Genomic DNA, 20018 nt, shown 5'->3' with positions numbered 1-20018 from the left:
GGTAAGTGACCATAAGTCTCTGATGGCCGAGGTTAAAGAACTGAAGGTCAAGAGTGCAGTGGGTGGAAATAGTGCCAGTGCTGTGACGAGTGCTAGTGTCTGTGCAGTGCCAAGTGCTAGTGGTGCCAGTGTGGTGCGTGAGGATTTTTCTGTGCGAGCCAGTCGTCCTCCCAGTCCGGGACCTCTTGCAAGCTCCCATGCCCAGGGGAGAAGCAATGTCGAAGGGCTTAAGGGTTCGACAGGCCTTGTTAGGCGCACAGAATTATCCTCGGTGGTTGCGGGCGTGTCTTCCTTAGACCGTCACTCCCACCTGCAGACGATTGAGCCCGTCTTCTCGTCCGCTGATCTTCATGCAGGGAAGAAACGTTGGTCTCAGGTCTCGAGACCGCTTAAACGTAGAGTTCAGTCAGCGAGTGCTCAGCCAGGTTGTAGTCATTGGCTCAGCTCCGACTCGCCTCTGTCATCGGTCGACTGTACTCCGCCCAAGAGGAGTAAGGTTCTGCCTATACAGACCCCGACTGTGACTTTACCTCAGTCTGTTATCGTTTCTGCCGACCCCAAGTGGACCCTGCTTCAGTCCATGCAAGTTCAGCTTTCGGACTTGATGCGTGAGTGTCGGGCTGAGAGTGTTGCACCGCCTGCACTCCCTCCACCTGTTCTCGCTGCACCTGTGCTCGCCCAGCCTGCACCTGCTCCGCCTGTGCTCGCCCAGCCTGCACCTGCTCCGCCTGGTCGCAGCACCATCTGCCAGGCGTACGATGTTGAACCACTTTCGGAGTTTGCTGTTCACAGTGTTGTTCAGCCTCAGCCTTCTTTAAGGCAACCCTTGCTTTGGGATCAGGAGAGTTACACTCTTCCTCCTCCTCCCCTTGCTGCTCCACCAGTGGTGCAACTCTCGGTTGGGGTACAACAACCTCTCCCCTCCGTGAGTCTGTCTGCTCAACCAGCGCTGCACCGAGTTCAACCCTCATCTAGGCAAGCTCATCTACACCATGGACTTGCGCCTCAGGAGCCTCAGCTTGCTAGAACTTTACCTTGTTCTGCGCAGCCTCAACCTTCTCATGCTCCACTCATCTCTCAGGAACAGGAACGGACTACTCCGCCTCCGTCCTCCGCTCAGCTGGTGCAATCCTTGGGTGCAACTCTTACTAGGAGTCAACCTCCTTCACCCTTGCACCTGCCTTCTGCTCCGACTGTTGTTCAGCCTATGCAGTCTGAACCTCAGGTTTTCCCTCAAGTTGAGGAAACCTCTGTTGTTGTTCCTACCCGTTCTGACTCTGCGGTTCAGCATTCTGGTCCTTTTGCTTCGCTACCTTCTGCTGATGAAGTGTCGGATGATGAGGAGGCACATCTTGATCCCTCATCAGACGTGGAGGAGTCTAAGCTTTCTCCATTGTCTGTTGATTTTAGAAAGGTCTTGGCTCTACTCAGGGAGCTTTACCCTGACCACTTCGTCTCTGCTGTTCCCCGCTCTCCTCCATCTGAGTTTTCGCTAGGCGTACAACAAGCTAAGTCGAGCTATACTAAGCTTGTCCTAGCTAGATCCTCCAAGAGGGCCTTAAGGACCTTAGGGGAGTGGCTTCAGTCTAAACAACACCTGGGCAAGACTTCCTTCATGTTCCCTCCAACGAAGCTCGCATCGAAAGGTTGCGTTTGGTATGCCACAGGGGAAGCACCAGGCTTGGGAGTTCCTGCCTCTGCCCAGGCTGACTTCTCAAGTCTGGTGGACTCGCCTAGGAGGACTGCGATGAGACGCTCGAAGGTTTGTTGGACCTTCTCAGACCTGGATCATCTTCTGAAAGGGTTGTTCAGAGCTTTCGAAATGTTCAACTTTCTCGACTGGTGCCTGGGAGCCCTCAGCAAGAAAACATCTCCTGCGGACAAAGACTCTGCCATGCTAATTATGTCCTGCATGGATAAGGCTATCAGGGATGGATCGGGTGAGCTAGCGTCGTTATTTGTATCAGGGGTGTTGAAGAAAAGGGAACAACTGTGTACCTTCCTCTCAGCCAGCATTACACCGTGCCAGCGGTCACAGCTCCTTTTTGCTCCACTCTCAAAGTTCCTCTTTCCCGAGGAGCTAGTTAAGGACTTGTCGGCTGCCCTGATACAGAAGGACACGCACGATCTTGTAGCCTCATCGGCTCGTAAGTCTAAGGTTACCACCTCTGTCCCCAAGACTTATCGCTCTCCAGTGGCTGATACCCCGGCCACTAGGTTCATACCGCCCTTTCGTGGTAGAGCCCCCAGCCGAGGAAGCTCCCGTCCAGACTCTCAAAGGGGCAAGTCTAGGAAAGGACCCAGGACATCTAAGGGAAAGCACTGACTCTCAGATTCTCCAGACAACAGTAGGAGCCAGGCTCAAGATCTTCTGGCAAGCCTGGGAGAAGAGAGGTGCAGACGCACAGTCTGTCAGTTGGCTGAGGTACGGTTACAGGATTCCATTCTGCCTCAAACCGCCTCTGACCACATCGCCCATCAACCTCTCTCCCAACTACAAAGAAGAGGACAAGAGGCTAGCATTGCAACAGGAGGTGTCGCTACTTGTGCAGAAGAAGGCAGTGGTTATAGTCCGGGACCATCAATCCCCGGGCTTCTACAACCGTCTCTTTCTTGTGGCCAAAAAGACAGGAGGTTGGAGACCGGTGCTGGACGTCAGCTCTCTCAACGAGTATGTCACCAAGCAGACGTTCACAATGGAGACGACCAAGTCGGTCTTAGCAGCGGTCAGACAGGAGGACTGGATGGTCTCGTTGGACTTGAAAGATGCATACTTTCACGTTCCTATTCATCCAGACTCCCAACCTTTCCTGAGATTCGTTTTCGGAAAGGTTGTCTATCAGTTCCAAGCCCTGTGTTTTGGCCTAAGCACAGCTCCTATGGTCTTTACTCATCTGATGAGGAATGTAGCGAAATTCCTGCACTTATCGAACATCAGAGCCTCCCTCTACCTAGACGACTGGCTGTTGAGAGCCTCCACGAGTCGTCGTTGTCTGGAGAACCTCTCTTGGACTTTAGATCTAATCAGAGACCTAGGTCTATTAGTCAATATAGAGAAATCTCAACTCATTCCCTCCCAATCCATTGTGTACCTGGGAATGGAGATTCAGAGTCGGGATTTTCGGGCTTTTCCATCGGCCCCCAGGATAAACCAAGCCCTAGAGTGCATCATGAGCATGCTGAAGAGGAGCAATTGCTCAGTGAGACAGTGGATGAGTCTCACAGGGACCCTCTCATCTCTGGCCCTGTTTGTCGAGCTAGGGAGACTCCACCTCCGCCCTCTTCAATTCCATCTTGCAGCTCATTGGGACAAGGGCTCGACTCTAGAAGCAGTCTCTATCCCTATCAACCAAGAGATGAAGACCACTCTCCGGTGGTGGAAGCACAATCTTCTTCTCAAGGAGGGTCTATCATTGGCCATCCAGACCCCCCATCTTCATCTCTTCTCGGATGCATCGGACTCGGGCTGGGGTGCGACCTTGGACGGACGGGAATGCTCAGGAGTATGGAACAAGGAACAAGCTTTACTCCACATCAACTGCAAGGAACTGTTAGCAGTTCATCTTGCCCTGTTGAACTTCAAGTCCCTCCTGCTAGGCAAAGTGGTGGAGGTGAATTCAGACAACACCACAGCCTTGGCTTACATCTCCAAGCAAGGAGGGACCCATTCGAGGAGCCTTTACGAGATCGCAAGGGACCTCCTCATTTGGTCAAGAGGTCTAAACCTCACACTGGTCACGAGGTTCATCCAGGGCGATATGAATGTTTCAGCGGATCGCCTCAGCAGAAGGAATCAGGTCATTCCCACGGAATGGACCCTCCACAAGAGTGTGTGCAACAGACTTTGGACCTTGTGGGGTCAACCTACCATAGACCTGTTTGCCACCTCCATCACCAAGAGACTTCCGCTTTATTGTTCCCCTGTTCCAGACCCTGCAGCGGTTCATGTAGATGCTTTTCTTCTGAACTGGTCCCATCTCGACCTGTACGCATTCCCTCCGTTCAAGATTATAAACAAAGTTCTGCAGAAATTCGTCTCGCACGAAGGGACACGGCTGACGCTGGTTGCTCCCCTTTGGCCTGCAAGAGAATGGTACACAGAGGTACTTCAATGGCTAGTCGACTTCCCCAGGACTCTACCTCTAAGAGTGGACCTTCTACGTCAACCACACGTAGACAGGTTGCACCCAAACCTCCACGCTCTTCGACTGACTGCCTTCAGACTGTCGAAAGATTCGCTAGAGCTAGAGGCTTTTCGAAGGAGGCAGCCAGTGCGATTGCCAGAGCTAGAAGAATTTCCACTCGTAGAGTCTACCAGTCTAAGTGGGAGGTCTTCCGAAGCTGGTGTAGAGCCAATTCAATATCCTCTACCAATACCTCTGTGATCCAAATAGCTGACTTCCTTCTTCATCTTAGGAATGAGAGATCCCTTTCAACATCTACGATTAAAGGGTATAGGAGCATGTTGGCCTCAGTCCTCCGCCACAGGGGTTTGGACCTGTCTTCCAACAAGGACCTTCAAGACATTCTCAAGTCTTTTGAGACGTCTAAAGAACGTCGTCTTTCCACTCCAGGCTGGAATCTAGACGTAGTCTTAAGGTTCCTTATGACATCTAGGTTCGAACCTCTCCAGTCAGCTTCCTTCAAGGATCTTACCCTCAAGACTGCTTTTCTCGTTTGCCTTGCAACAGCTAAGAGAGTCAGTGAGGTTCATGCCTTCAGCAAGAACATTGGTTTCACAACCGAATCAGCTACATGTTCTTTTCAGCTTGGATTCCTAGCAAAGAACGAGCTTCCTTCACGTCCTTGGCCTAGATCGTTCGAAATACCTAGCCTCTCCAACATGGTAGGTAACGAACTAGAGAGAGTTCTTTGCCCTGTCAGAGCTCTCAAATATTATCTGAAGAGGTCTAAACCTATTCGAGGACAGTCAGAAGCCTTATGGTGTGCCATCAAGAAACCCTCGAGACCCATGTCCAAGAATGGGCTTTCGTACTATATAAGGCTTCTGATCAGAGAAGCACATTCTCACTTAAAGGAGGAAGACCTTGCATTGCTGAAGGTAAGGACCCACGAAGTAAGAGCTGTAGCTACTTCGTTGGCCTTTAATAAAAACCGTTCTCTGCAGAGCATTATGGATGCAACCTATTGGAGGAGCAAGTCAGTGTTTGCATCATTTTATCTGAAAGATGTCCAGTCTCTTTACGAGAACTGCTACACCCTGGGACCATTCGTGGCAGCGAGTGCAGTAGTAGGTGAGGGCTCAGCCACTACATTCCCTTAATCCCATAACCTTTTTAACCTTTCTCTTGAATACTTTTATTGTTGTTTTTATGGTTGTTACGGTAGGCTAAGAAGCCTTCCGCATCCTTGGATTTGGCGGGTGGTCTATTCATTCTTGAGAAGCGCCTGGGTTAAAGGTTTGGTAGAGGTCCTTTAGTAGGGTTGCAACCCCTTGTACTTTGGCACCTTTGGGTTGATTCAGCCTCCAAGAGGAACGCTGCGCTCAGTAAGGAAGACGAACTTTAAATAAAAGGCAGAGTAACGGTTCTATTCGACTTCCTTACCAGGTACTTATTATTTCATTGTTATTTGAGATAACTGTTATATGAAATTTGGGATACTTAGCTATCCTTTAATCATGTACACTGGTTTTCACCCACCTCCCTGGGTGTGAATCAGCTACATGATTATCGGGTAAGTTTAATATTGAAAAATGTTATTTTTATTAATAAAATAGATTTTTGAATATACTTACCCGATAATCATGATTTAATCGACCCTCCCTTTCCTCCCCAGAGAGAACCAGTGGACCGAGGAATAATTGAGGAGGTGTCAACAACAAATGATTGAGTACCTGGCCACAGGTGGCGCTGGTAAGTACACCCCCTTCTAGTATTGTGATAGCTGGCGTATCCCTCCATAGAATTCTGTCGGGCAACGGAGTTGACAGCTACATGATTATCGGGTAAGTATATTCAAAAATTTATTTTATTAATAAAAATAACATATTACTGACGAATTTCTTGAAAAACTCTAAAAACCCATGATTAAAATATATACTGTATAGGCATAGAAATTCATAATTTTTTTTTCTACCAGACAACCGGACTAGTTACCTAACAAAGTTACTAGCCAATCAGAAAATCAACTATTGTTCATAACTAATGTGCATTTATTTCAATAGTATTTTGATACTGTGGTTCAATAAAAAATGAAAACTGAGAGAATTAAGTCAACAGAATGTCATGAATTTAAATGGGAAATACAGAAAGTTAATTCCAGAAATGTTGTAAAGATGTATACAATACACCTGTATTGAGTTTAACTACATGTATGGTTGATGAGTAATTTAATGTACAGTGCATATATTAGTTAACGATAAAAACTCATGTCTATAATGTGTATACACTATGTTAAAAGTAAACTTTTTGGGTATTTTTATTGTAATTTATAAGCTTTATCTTTGAAAGATCTGTTTATTCCTACAGTTTATAGGTACTGTATACTCCAAAGTCTATTTGCTATAACCAGAAAAGAAAAAAGGGATTTTGACGTAGGAAAAATCTATTTCTGGGCGAAGGACCTGTGCCGCCCAGTGAATAAGCTCCATTTAGCACTTATTCTTAGGTAATTTACTGCTAAATATACCAGAGAAAAAATGTAAAGGAGTGCTAGGTTAACTAGCTCGCTCACCTATTGGTGTCGGTATAAAATTGGGCGTATAATCCAGAGGTCCCGCACTATTTAGATTCATCCACGACAGAAACCCCAATAGAGGAGAGCCGTTCAACCTCACTCGGTACTACTAACAATGCATCCGCTCAGAACCCAACTCCTTAGCACCCAAAGTTTGGGGACTCCAAGGGAGAGGAGCTGGGAGGGTTCACTGGGCGGCACAGGTCCTTCGCCCAGAAATAGATTTTTCCTACGTCAAAATCCCTTTTCTGGGCTCGAACCTGTGCCGCCCAGTGAATCTATACAAGAGAAAATGTCACCAAACTTGCAAAATAAAGGAAAAAACATAAGCGTAAGGGAAATACAGGATGCTTTTAATCAGAGATGAGTACCAAAAAACAATTATAAGGGTATCTTAAATATGAACATAAATCCAATAAGGTAGGTATAATAATGCCGTGAGTGATAATATATACAGATACTCAGGAGAATAAAAATTTACAAATATAATAACAGTATTCAGGTGCGAGACCAACGAATACAATAGGGTATAAATGAGGCAGGTAAGAGGGAGAGATAAAGAGACAAGGCATTAACCTATGAGTTACCTGGGAGTAACTACGCTCCCTGCGGCTACTGTAGAAAATTTTAGGGCTTCCAAATGTTTAAGGTAGTGTTTCTTGAACACTGACGGTGATTTCCACCCTGTATACCTGGAAAGGTCTGTAAAATTCATGTGGTGAAAGAAGTTCACCGAGGTAGCAACCGCCCTGATATCATGTGCAAGAGGAAAAGAGTCAGGGTTAGCTTGTTTAATAAAATACAAAATTTGTTGCCTGATCCCTTTAATAGTAATGGTACCGCCTTGTTCTCTAACGAATCGAGGCCCCGAGGAGTTAGAGGAGGTCCGGGATAAATAAGACCTAAGAGTAGTAACAGGGCACAGAGACGGATCTTGCGTGAGGGGAACAATTTTCCAGGAGGACCATCTGTTTTGAGGGTCTTCGTTCTTAGCCAAAAAGAATTTGTTAGGAGAAAGAAGGACCTCTCCCGAAGGCAGGAAGTCAATATGACCCGGGTCTCTCGACAAGGCTGCCAATTCAGAAATTCTTGCCCCGGAAGCCAAGCTCACCAGGAAAAGTGTTTTCCTGAGAAGGGGAATGTAATCACAAGAACTGTTAATGGTATCAGAAGCCAATTTGAGTACGTCATTAAGGAACCAGGTCACCGGGGTAGGACGAGTAACCGGTTTCAGTCTGGCACAAGCTTTCGGAATTGAAGCTAACAAAGAGTCGGTTAAGTCTATGTTAAAACCCACTAGGAAGATCTTTTTCAGAGCCGATTTAATAGTGGTGATAGTATTGGCTGCCAGACCTGATTCTAATAAAGATCTAAAGAAAGTGACTGTAAGGTTCAAGTTCATACAGTTCACGTCTGAGTCTATTAAAAATTTTGCCAACTTTTTAACTGCAGAGTCATACTGGCGGATGGTGGAATCCCGTTTATCCGATTCTAGGAACAAGGTGTTTTGAGGATCAATATTGGCACCATGCATAGCCGCAAACTTCATAAAGCCCATAAAGTTAGGGCGCTCTGAATGTTTGAGAAAGCGTACACAACGCGTGTTTGTACTATCTGAGACAGAACCGGATTGGGTATCGGGTGAGGGTATAGTCTCAACTCTCGCAGGAGAGGATACCAGTTGCTCTTGGGCCAGTTGGGTGCGACCAAGGCTACTTGTCCCTTGAAGGATCTCAGTTTGTCTAGAACTTTCAGCAAAAGATTCACCGGGGGAAAGAGATAAATCTTTTCCCAGGTGTCCCAATTCTGTGACATGGCGTCTGTGGCGTAAGCCTGAGGGTCTAGATTGGGAGCCACATATACTCTCAATTTGTGGTTGGATTCCGTGGCGAAGAGGTCCACTTGGAGACCGGGAACCTGAGAGAGAATCCACCGAAATGACTTTAGATCGAGTGACCATTCCGATTCTAGAGGGGAGGTCCGGGACAGGGCGTCTGCCACTACATTCCGGACTCCCGCCAGGTGGACAGCTGAAAGATGCCAACGGTTCAAGGCTGCTAGGGAGAATATGGCTACTAGAACATGGTTCAGAGGCCCTGACTTTGACCCGCCTCTGTTGAGGCAGCGGACCACCACTTCGCTGTCGAGGACCAGACGAAGGTGTTGTTTCTTGGGAAGAGCGAGACGTTTCAGGGTTAGAAGAACTGCCATGGCCTCTAGCACATTGATGTGAAATTGGCGGAACAAGGGAGTCCAAAGACCTTGAACTTTCTTGAGCTGAGAATAGCCGCCCCAACCTGATAAGGATGCGTCCGTGTGAATGATTAATTTCGGAGGCGGAAATCGAAGGGGAACTGACTTTGACAGACTGTTTGCTCTTGTCCAAGGAAGAAGTCTTTCCCGTAGAATGGGAGGAAGGCGGACTTTCCTGTCCCGGAGCTTCCGGTTCGCCCTCGAACGCCAGACACGATTGATATCTTTCAATTTTGCCTTCAGAAGAAGATCCGTCACTGAGGCAAACTGAAGGGACCCCAGAATCCTCTCTTGGAGTCGTCTGGAACTTACTTTGTCTTTGAGAAAGCGTTTGGTGTTCCTTGCAATCTCTAACCTCTTGGGTCTGGGAAGACACAGAGTATGAGATATAAGATCCCATTGCAGGCCGAGCCATTGGAACTTCGATTTTGGAAGAAGACGGGACTTCTTGAAGTTGATCTGGAAGCCTAGAGATTGAAGATAATGGATGACTTTGTGAGTGGCTTTTAGGCAATTTTGGGAGGTGTCTGACCAAATGAGCCAGTCGTCCAGATAGGCTACTACTTGAATCCCTTGATTCCTGAGTTCCTGAACAGCGACTTCTGCTAACTTTGTGAAGATCCTTGGGGCGATGATGAGCCCGAAAGGCATCACCTTGAAGGAGTAACTTTTGTCCCCTAAGCGAAAGCCTAGGTACGGACGGAAGTGTCTCGCTATCGGGACGTGATAATAGGCGTCTGTAAGATCGATAGAGGTGGTGACGGCCCCACGGGGAAGTAAGGTCCGCACCTGCGAGACGGTAAGCATTCGAAACTTGTCGCATTGAATGGACAAGTTGAGAAGGGATAGGTCTAGAATCACTCTTCTCTTGTCTGAATCCTTCTTCGGGACACTGAACAGCCGACCTTGAAACTTCAGGTGTTTCGTTTCTTGTATGGCGTTCTTTTGTAAAAGATCCTGGACAAATTCGACCAGGTCCGGAGTGGAATGTTGACGAAATTTGTTCGGAGGAGGAGGTCCTTGAATCCAACTCCACCCCAGTCCCTTGGAGATGATACTGAACGCCCAGGGACTGAATCTCCATTTGTTGCGGAAGGCATAGAGCCTCCCCCCTACCTGCTGCACCTCAGTATTGGTTTGAGGAGTTGCCTCCACGTCCGCCTCGGAAGTTCTTTCCTCTGCGAAAGGCTCTTCCCCTGCCTTTGTTCTGGTTAGAACCACGGTGGTAGCCTCTACCTCTACCATAACTCTGGGAAGAGCTATGAGCCTCATACGACTGGTTAAAGGCAGGAGAAGTGGCGGAGGCACCAGAAAGCTGGCTCTTAGGAAGCAGAACGGTGACATAGTCGTCCGAAGGAGCCTGAGAGGTGGAAGGCTGTGCCGGGGCAACAGGAGATGGGGGAAGAGGCAGCCGGAAAATGGACGAACCACTCTGCTGTTGCCTGAACTGGGTGGAGGTATATGGACGGAGCTTCTTCCTACCCCGGGCTTGGTAATTTGCAGGGTCAGATTTACGTTTAGGAGTCAAACCCCAACGGGCTTTAAGGCTCTGGTTGACTCTAGTGGCCTCCGCCAAGACTTCCTCTACAAGGTCCTCAGGGAAGAGGTTTGAACCCCAACAGGAGGACCGGATCAGCTTATTAGGTTCATGCCTAATAGTCGCCTCTGCCAGGACATGTTTGCGACACCTGCGTTTAGCAGTAGCGAAGTCATACAGGTCATAGTATAATGACTGCAACGTAGCCTTGTTGAGAGATTTAAAAATACTCTCCGTATCGTAAGTCAAGGCTATCGACTCCGTGGAAGTGGCCAGGTTCAGAGTACGGCCAACGCGTAGGCGGGAATCATACTCCTGTTTAATGAGGGATTCCGGGAGACGGGGAAGCCGCTCACTAAACATTACTGAAGCACAGTCTGCTGCTAGCTTTCCAGAGGTAAATGTGGTATGGACGTTGTCCCAACACTCAATGCCTGAAGGAAGAAGGAGGGAGATTGGATCCACCTCTCGGATGGGAGGCAAGGGCTTCTCCTCCAGAGCATATTGGAAGGCAAGCTCTGCTACCTTATTGACACATGGAGTCACGGTGTTTTTGTCCATTAGGAACATTGTGAAGGAGCTCTTATAAGGCGTCAACATAGTGTTGGTGCAGCCGATGTCATTCAGGAATCTGGCCCACACAGATTGGGCTTGCTCTTTTGGGAAGATGACTGTCTCCTTGGGGACCTTGTCTAACCGAACCAAAGCTTCCTCGGTAAGCCTGGCATAACCATGAAATGGAAATGCCAGACCAGGAGGAAAGAATTCAAAGTCCTCTAGGGGACGAGTGCCAAGACCCTCCAAAGTTAACATTCCGTCTGAGAACGGGGAATGAAGAGCCATACGCCAAGGGTTGTTTTTGGCAAACGGCGGGAGCTTAGAGGCATCCGGGATGAGAGAGCTTTGGACTCGCTCCGGAGCACCTTGCTCTAATGCCCCAAGTCTCTGACCGATGTTAAAGAACATCGTGTCCATCTTAGACTGCATCTCTGATACCAACTTAGCCTGCATTTCCGACACGATGCGAAGCATGGCTGATTCGGAAAGGCCCGGGCTAGCAGCAGGTGTGGCGGAATGAACTCCCGGGTCGCGAGACTTAGAGGAGGAGCCAGAAGCCTTAGATGACAGGTTTGTATTCTGTTTAGAACCATGAGAAGCCTTATGAGGCTTACGAACTTTAGGTAAGGTTCTAGACTTATTCTTGGGGGGAACCGGGTGTGATCGTTGGGACGAATCACGGTCCCCAGAAAAACCATGAAAGGAAGAGCGATCAGATGAAGAAGAAAGAGAGGGGCTGAGGATAGGAATCTCAGCGCCGGAAACACCTGCCTCACTTACCACCCTACCTGTATCTGGATCATCCAGTAACATGGGTTCCACGTCAAGGTTCATGGAGGCAACATTGTCTTCTAGATCTCCGGGGGCGTCCGACGGATCCTGCTCTGGATCAATAAACCCCGCTATGGTGGCATCAATGTGGGCAATGATGGGAGCTGCAACATGCCTAGCCACAGCGGCTGAAGACTTGGCGTTGGGGTAAATCAAGGAACAGTAGTCCTCGGAGAGGACGTACGGCCGCTTGGACTTCACGTTCCGGGCAAAACCACCAACCCACACTTTCAGTGTGGCCCGAGCCGCAGACTTTTGCTCCGGGGATGCCTGAAATAATAGTGGGAATTAAAAAGGGGAGGCTCCCAGTGGTCCTTCAAGACCATAGATATCTTACTAAATAGTGTATGTATGCCAAAAAAGGTAAGATAAATAAGAAGGCAACATAGCCAACGGGACTCACCGAGTCAGATCCAAGGGTGGTAACGAGGTCAAAACAGACCACACAGTTAGCCGGGTGCCATACCACGACATCCTCCAGCTGCACTCCGCAGAGGGCGTGAGACCGACAGACGGTATGGCCGCAGGGCTGATGTAGAACCGCTGCACAGGCCGTCGTCTGACAATGCACCATCTATAAAAAGAATAGTATATGAGAAACTGTAATTCTCTTAAGTAGGGGCGGGTCCGGAGGACCCGGGCCTAACATAAGCCTAACACAAGATTAGGGCTTAACTGTAATATTCTTAAGTAGGGGCGGGTCCGGAGGACCCGGCCTAAACATAAGTCTAGCTTAAGACTAAAGTATAGCCATCCATTCCGGTCGAGCCGGGAGTATAAAAAAGGATGCAACAACAAAAAATTAAGACACATGGTGTCTGATTTCCCGGGGCGAGGCTAAGCCCCGGGCCGGGAAATAAAAGTATCCAAAACCAATTCGTATAGGAACTCCGGGGTAGTGATCTGTCATATAATCATCATAGGAACTGTTATAAATTAATAGGGGGGCGGAACTGTAGATAAGAACCGCCAACCGAACCCAGAGGGTTTCATATAACATAAACCAGTGTGATAAGTGAATATAAAATAGGGTGCACCGGGATCCAACTCTGTTGACCGGTGGCCAACCAGACTAGACAGAGCCGAACCCGCCGGGACACCCGGAGGACAAAGTTCATAAACACTGAACTACCCCCTCTACAAGGAGGGAAGGCAACGGTCCCCTAGGGGAGGGGGGGAGAGAAGCCTAGCCGCCCACCTAGCGAGAGGGGGAGCATGGGGGAGGATCACGTGATACGGAGCAGCAGGGCTACCAACTGACGATCCCCAACCAGACAGATCAAACGGAGTAATAGCACAATATTCATTATAATAGTAATAGCGCTGATAATATAAAATAAACACATAAAAATTTTTGGGCAAGGCATGCAACATAATAATTAAATCACAAAAGACACACCTGATGGCTTAAAAAATAACATTGCCGCCTAGCACGAAGGTCGGCAGCCATAACGATACGTAAATGATATCGGGCCAAAAATTGAACCACGAGGGTTCTAAACGCTAAATAATGAATATCCATAATAACAAATAAAATTTAATAATAAAAATAATACATATAGTAACACCGCGAGTGAAACTAAAAGCTCTCAAAACAGGAGTACCAACTGTAAATGGAATCAAGCAAGATCGGTATGAACGAAGAGAATAAACTCCTATAATTCAAATATTAAACGATCTAGGTTGCTCAAAACACAGCAAAACACAGCTTGGTACTTAACTTAGACGGTGTCTCCAGGGAAACCGACGAAGAAGCCATAATCCAAAGAAAATAAGTGGAAAAACGAGAGCACAAAAAAAAAGCGGGTTACACACAAGACGTGCTAAAAGGAGTTGGGTTCTGAGCGGATGCATTGTTAGTAGTACCGAGTGAGGTTGAACGGCTCTCCTCTATTGGGGTTTCTGTCGTGGATGAATCTAAATAGTGCGGGACCTCTGGATTATACGCCCAATTTTATACCGACACCAATAGGTGAGCGAGCTAGTTAACCTAGCACTCCTTTACATTTTTTCTCTGGTATATTTAGCAGTAAATTACCTAAGAATAAGTGCTAAATGGAGCTTATTCACTGGGCGGCACAGGTTCGAGCCCAGAAAGTACATAATTGGCAACCATATATGGTTGGCAGTCATCTCTCCACACTGTAAGCAGTGCTGTCCAACTATGTTCACTCTTATTCTGGTTGCCATCAAAGGCGTTTCTCCCAGGGTACAATCACGACTCTATGCCCTATCCTTTTTTAGTGCTCTCTCTCTTTCAGTGTGCATTGTGAATATGAGTGGTGTTTCAGGTAGTATGCAGACTTGTCCTGGCCTTATAGGTTGCCTATGGAAAACCTTCATGAGCAGGGTCAAGGTAGATTCCCACCCTTATTGCTCGAACTGCTGTGGTAAGCAGTGTTCTTAATTCACTATGTGGTATTTGTAGGGAATGGCTTCCCACTCAGTGGGAAAGTATCGTGCATGTTAGAAGGTTAAGAGAGATCTCCTCCTACTTCTTCCTCTCTCAAGGGCAAAAAAACAGAAATCTCTTAATGTAACGGACAGTCTATCCCACCACATAAAAAGTTCCACGGCACAGCCACTGCCTGTCTCTTCATGGTTGGCGGTTATCCTACATCTCCTCCAAAAGAGAGGCTTTTCAAGACCAACTATGAGGCAGCTTTCAGGAAAACTCCAGAAGTTTTAGCAGCGGTCTATCAGGTGAAGTGGTCAACTTTCTATGGTTGGTGTCTTAGTGTCTCTTAGTCACAGCAGTTAAAGGCTATTGCTCAGGTGTGAGTCAAGTCTTTAAGGTGAAGTGAATTAACCATTTTCCTTGTGGGAATTGTCAGCTCTTATCAGAAGTTTTGAACAGACCTGCCCACCTCGGGAACTTACTCACATCTTGGAGTATGATAAAGGTCTTATAATCTCACTGTAGACCAAGATGTGTCCTTAAAGACAGTCCTCCTCTTAACCCTGGCTTCAGCAAAAAGTGAGCAAACTGCATGGCTCATCTTACCTAACATCGCGCTCCTAGGGTGGAAAATGCTATATTTTTCCTAAGTTCCAGACTTCCTGGCAAAGACTTGGAACCCGACCATTAATGATACCAGATTTGACTCTTACTATCTTTACTATTAACTAGGTAACTGATGATCCGGATGATCTGTAACTTTGTTCTGTAAGAGTGGTCCAAAGATATCAACAGAACTGCTCCTTGTCGGCTGAAAATTTCCAATCTGTTCTTACGCACAAGACACCAAAAAGAAGGGCTCAAAGAACACGATCTCCTTTTGGTTGCGTGAAGTTATCCTTAGAGCCTATTAAGTCCTCAGGGGAAGTGCCACAAGCCCCCCCCCCCCCCCCCCCCGCCCTTAGAGCAGAGATCATGATATCCGCGGTCTTGCTGCAACCTTAGTATTCTGCAAGAACCTCTCAATGGCTCAAGTTTTAGTGCAGGTGTTTGGAAGAGACAGGCTAGTACCTTCACAGCCCACTACTTAGAGGACTCTACCCATAGATCACTGGATACTTTTTCTATGGGACCTGTGCAACAGGTACTGTAATCTAGACCAGAAACTTGCAGGACAACTAATCTATTGTCACATTGTTAGTTATTCCTTGCATAAGGGGTGTGAAATTAGAATGAATGCTTTTCTTCACTTACTTCCTTCATCTTTCCTTCAATTGGGAGTAACTTCGCTAAAGTAACCCTTATGCAGGTAAAAATAATCAAACACTTTTGTTTGTGGCAAAATATTTATGGTACAAACATTTTATTATGTCAAAGAAATTGTTCATACCAAAATACTTACTCTTGTTTGGTCATTCAACTTGTAATTTGAGGCTGACATAATATTGACCTTTCCTCTTTACGAGCTGGTTTTAAATGTCATACATATTTATCTTATTGTCTATCGTAAATCAAGAGCCAGATAAATACTCGTCTACAATGTAGACTTCTTCCTACCTAAGGAAGACTCCCCATATAAATGACTCGGAAGTTTGTATTTTCGTAGAAATAAAGTAAAAACTTTTAAAATAATTTGCATTTTCCCTAGCTATATAAACCGGAGTCATTTATCCAAATGTCATGCCTCATCCACTTCGCAGAAAGTGAACATGGAGAGATGACTGGTAAGCATACAGTATACGGTTGCCAGTTAGGCACTTTTTCTTTTCTGATCGTAAGAAAATGACAGGATTAAACCCATATAAATGACTAAGGTTTGTATACAGTATCTAGGAAAAATACAAATTGTTTTAAAAACTTGTAGTATTAATAGAAGAATTTGTTTATTGTATTTTTTTCCCCCTTTATTCTCAGCCTGCAATGCGGGAAGTTGGAGCGATGTCCCCAGATGATATTGTTTCAAGAACAAGGCTGCTTGAAAATGAAATTCGTATCATGCGTCTAGAGCTGACAAGAATATCCCATGAAATTCAGAACCAGCGGGACAAAATAAGGGAAAACACAGAAAAGATCAAAGTTAATAAGACTTTGCCATATCTTGTTTCCAATGTCATTGAGGTAAATTCTGCCTGTTTCTCTTGCTTTATGTGAAAAATAATTAAATCAGTTATCAGTAGTGTCATTATCATCTAGGTGTTTAATACTGTACATGTTGAGGATTCATGGAAAATTTCAGTAAAGTGTTGATAGAGTAGAATTTTCTTGTTATTTTGTATTAGAATGTCTACAAAGGAATTGAAACTCAAAGTACAGTACTGGTATAATAAGGCTCAGGGGGAATGACCATTTACAGTGCCTTGAGAACCTTACCTATACTTTTGTGTGTTAGTGTGTTTTCTTTATCCAAATTAAAGTAAAACTCAATTAATTAATTTTTACTCTTCATCCCTGGATGAGATGTTGTATTGACTTGGTACATTATATGTATCACAGTAGTTTTTATATCTGCAACATCAACACATCTTTATTGGTCAGACATTTCATTTATGGGAAGGATCTTGGATTATGAAAACCCATTGCCTTTTATTTCTGCTTAAGGCTTGCCTTCTTTCCAGATATTGGATGTTGATCCAAATGAGTATGGAGAGGAAGATGGTGCAAATGTTGATTTGGATTCTCAGCGTAAGGGAAAGTGTGCTGTAATCAAAACCTCTACACGCCAGACTTACTTTTTGCCCGTCATTGGTCTTGTGGATGCCGAGACTTTAAAACCCGGTGATCTTGTTGGAGTAAACAAAGATTCTTACCTGATCCTTGAGACACTGCCTGCCGAGTATGATTCCAGAGTGAAAGCTATGGAAGTAGACGAAAGGCCAACTGAGCAGTACAGTGATATTGGTGGCTTGGACAAGCAGATCCAGGAATTAATAGAAGCTGTGGTTTTACCCGTGACTCACAAGGAACGTTTTGAAAACTTAGGTATTGAATCGTTCTTAAAGCCTTTTTTTTTTTTTTTTTTTTTTTTTGCACACCTTTCATTATACTGCATAAAAATAGCTTTACATTCAAAACTTTAAGAACCCATATGATCCTGTGTTTGGTAATGGTATATGATCTTTAGCCTAGATTTCATATTTTTAAGGGTAAAACTAGATTTTATGCAGTGATATTATTTTCATTAGTGAAAGTGAAAATGTTAAGGGTGAATTTTGCTTTAATAATTGTTATGCTATTCTTTTCAGGAATTCAGCCTCCTAAGGGAGTCCTTTTATATGGACCTCCTGGTACAGGAAAAACACTCTTAGCAAGAGCATGTGCAGCACAGACAAAATCCACTTTCTTGAAGTTAGCGGGTCCACAATTAGTACAAATGTTCATTGGTGATGGAGCAAAGTTAGTGAGAGATGCTTTTGCCTTGGCTAAGGAGAAAGCTCCTGCCATCATTTTCATTGATGAACTTGATGCTATAGGTACGTAGTAGTATTTTTGTTGTTTCAGTTGATTATTAGAGATCTTTCCCATTTCTCTCAACTGCTTATGACTATTTCCAATGGTATTTTTGCATATTGAAACAAGAAATATTACTGTTTTCTTACCCTTGTAGAAAAGTTAATTGCCTTATGCAGTTACCCCACAGCAATTCGTATAATAATGAAACCCCACAGCAATTCATATAATAATGAAAGAATCACAGCCCTGCGTTCAGATAATACTGACTATTTGGTACTGTTATCCAGCTCTTATTCTTGCTCTGCCATTTTTTTTTTATTGTGGCTGTCTACTGTGTAGCTGCAATCTTATCCATGATGCTTGCATATACTCTTTCTTAGGTTTATACCTTTATAAATTTGTTATTGTATCCTAAACCCTGTTTTTGTTTCTACTTAGTTTTTCATACTGTAGTTTTTTTTTTGTGAGATATTGAAATTATTATACATGCAAGTACTTATTGACTTACACACTTTACCTTCCTTATTGAGTTACAGGCACTGTACCTTCTAATCATTTTAACAGTTAGATAAGTGAGCAAATTGCAAGGGCTCACTGACTCTTTAACACTTTAACTTGAATTATGTTATTAATAATTTTTATAAAATATGTACTGTAGATCCTGTACATAGAGATATCTCCAACTTTTTCAAACCTCTATAATGACGTCAGGTTTCTTGTTGAGTTAAATGAGAATGGGATTTAGTGTCCTATCACTCTTGACCCAATCCCTAAAGGGGTTAGACCTGCCTGTGCACCTCACAGATTGCTCTGCAGACAATAATGAAGGTTCATTGCAGCATCATTTTGTTACCCTTAGCTTACCCCAATTTTTGCTTTTTACTGTTTCTTCATTCTTCTGCTCCTCTTTCATTTTGCTGTCCAACATCTCTTAGTTTTCTACTTTTTATTGAAACTAAAAAATTTTTCTCACTGCACATTGGTGCTGAATGGCTTTTCTGGCTCCATGTGGCCCTGATTTCATGAATGACTTATCACTCTTTAGGATTGAATTGGATTTATGAATTTGAGCCAACGGTTGGCCATTCAGTGCTCATGTGCAACTGGTGGGAAACATCACACTCACTTACTCCACTGCTGACTGATCATCATGATCCTTTGATGACTCCACCGCCTATGATCCAGAGCCAACGTACGCCATTCTGCTGGATTCTCCACTCCGAGTTGCTTTAAGTCTGTCTTAATATTATCAAACCATATAATGTGTAGTGTCCACAGGTCTTCTCCCCGCTGGTCTGCCTATTTCCAGTCCTCTAATCAAGCTATTGTTGGCATTCTTGCAATGTGACCTGCCCACCTAAGCCTTTGTGATCCTATATGATTTGTTATTAGTGGCAGCCTTGATACTTCTCTCAGTTCCATATAGTACCTTCTAGTGGGAAACATCATAGTTGCAAAAGCTATAAGATTTGATAATCAAGGTGAAAAGGAGGAGGAAGTGGCAGTATAGTAAAATCCTATAAGGAGAGTGCTGCTAGGGGCTGAAAGGACACTTTGCTTAGTGTGCTGCTTACAGTTCTCACTGGCAGCTCAGACCCCCTTATATGGTATCACACTCAAAGAGTTATGAGGCTACTGATGTTTATCATCAAAAAAATTTTATGATTGTAGATCAAAGATATTTTCATAACAACACATTCAGTCTTACTGTTGAGCGGTGGCCATCTACTGTATACTTACTGGTCATTGATGGACAAGAACATTTCTATATGATTCTGTCAGTACGGTAACTAAGACGAGACAACCATAATTTTTGGTGCTTTCCGAGCATTTTACATACAGTATATAAAAAAATTACAAATTAACTGGAGATCTTATTCCAGACTTCATTTACTGTCAATCTCATAGGCAACATTGGCTATATCAGTTACAAGTCTTTTAGGCTACATTTCTTGGTTAATATTGCCAACCAGTCTGTGGGTGACATTACTTACCAGCTTCATTTAAACGGATTTTGACGTAGGAAAAAAACTATTTTTGGGCGAGATAGCCATGTCGTCCTGATAGAAGGTCCTCCCGGCAGCTTCCTACTGTATAATATTTCTGCAAGTGATATTACAAGAGAATTACCGTCAGGTATCACAGGGTTCTAACCCCCGGAACGACTATCCTAAGATATTGTGTATAATCAGGGATGTATCCGTAGATAACTATAGATATCTGTACCCCTAACAGACTTAATCCAGTCTAGGAATCTAGGGAGAAGGATAGGTGAGGAGCCATTACATAACC

At 45.0% G+C, this 20018-nt stretch overlaps 1 protein-coding gene across 1 annotated transcript in view; it reads left to right on the top strand.

The window, feature by feature from the left end:
• Positions 1 to 20018, top strand: part of Rpt5 (26S proteasome regulatory subunit Rpt5) — a 35197-nt gene that overhangs the window by 13294 nt on the left and 1885 nt on the right. Inside the window, exons 2-4 of the mRNA XM_068362677.1 lie at positions 16191 to 16394; positions 16892 to 17255; positions 17519 to 17746. Of these exons, the coding sequence (XP_068218778.1) occupies positions 16191 to 16394; positions 16892 to 17255; positions 17519 to 17746 (796 nt within the window). The remainder of the gene's footprint in view (positions 1 to 16190; positions 16395 to 16891; positions 17256 to 17518; positions 17747 to 20018) is intronic.

This window comes from Palaemon carinicauda, chromosome 39, assembly GCF_036898095.1.
Source record: "Palaemon carinicauda isolate YSFRI2023 chromosome 39, ASM3689809v2, whole genome shotgun sequence".
Taxonomy (NCBI): domain Eukaryota; kingdom Metazoa; phylum Arthropoda; class Malacostraca; order Decapoda; family Palaemonidae; genus Palaemon; species Palaemon carinicauda.
Note: the sequence above shows the minus strand (reverse complement) of the source record. Positions and strands in the feature narration are given on the sequence as shown.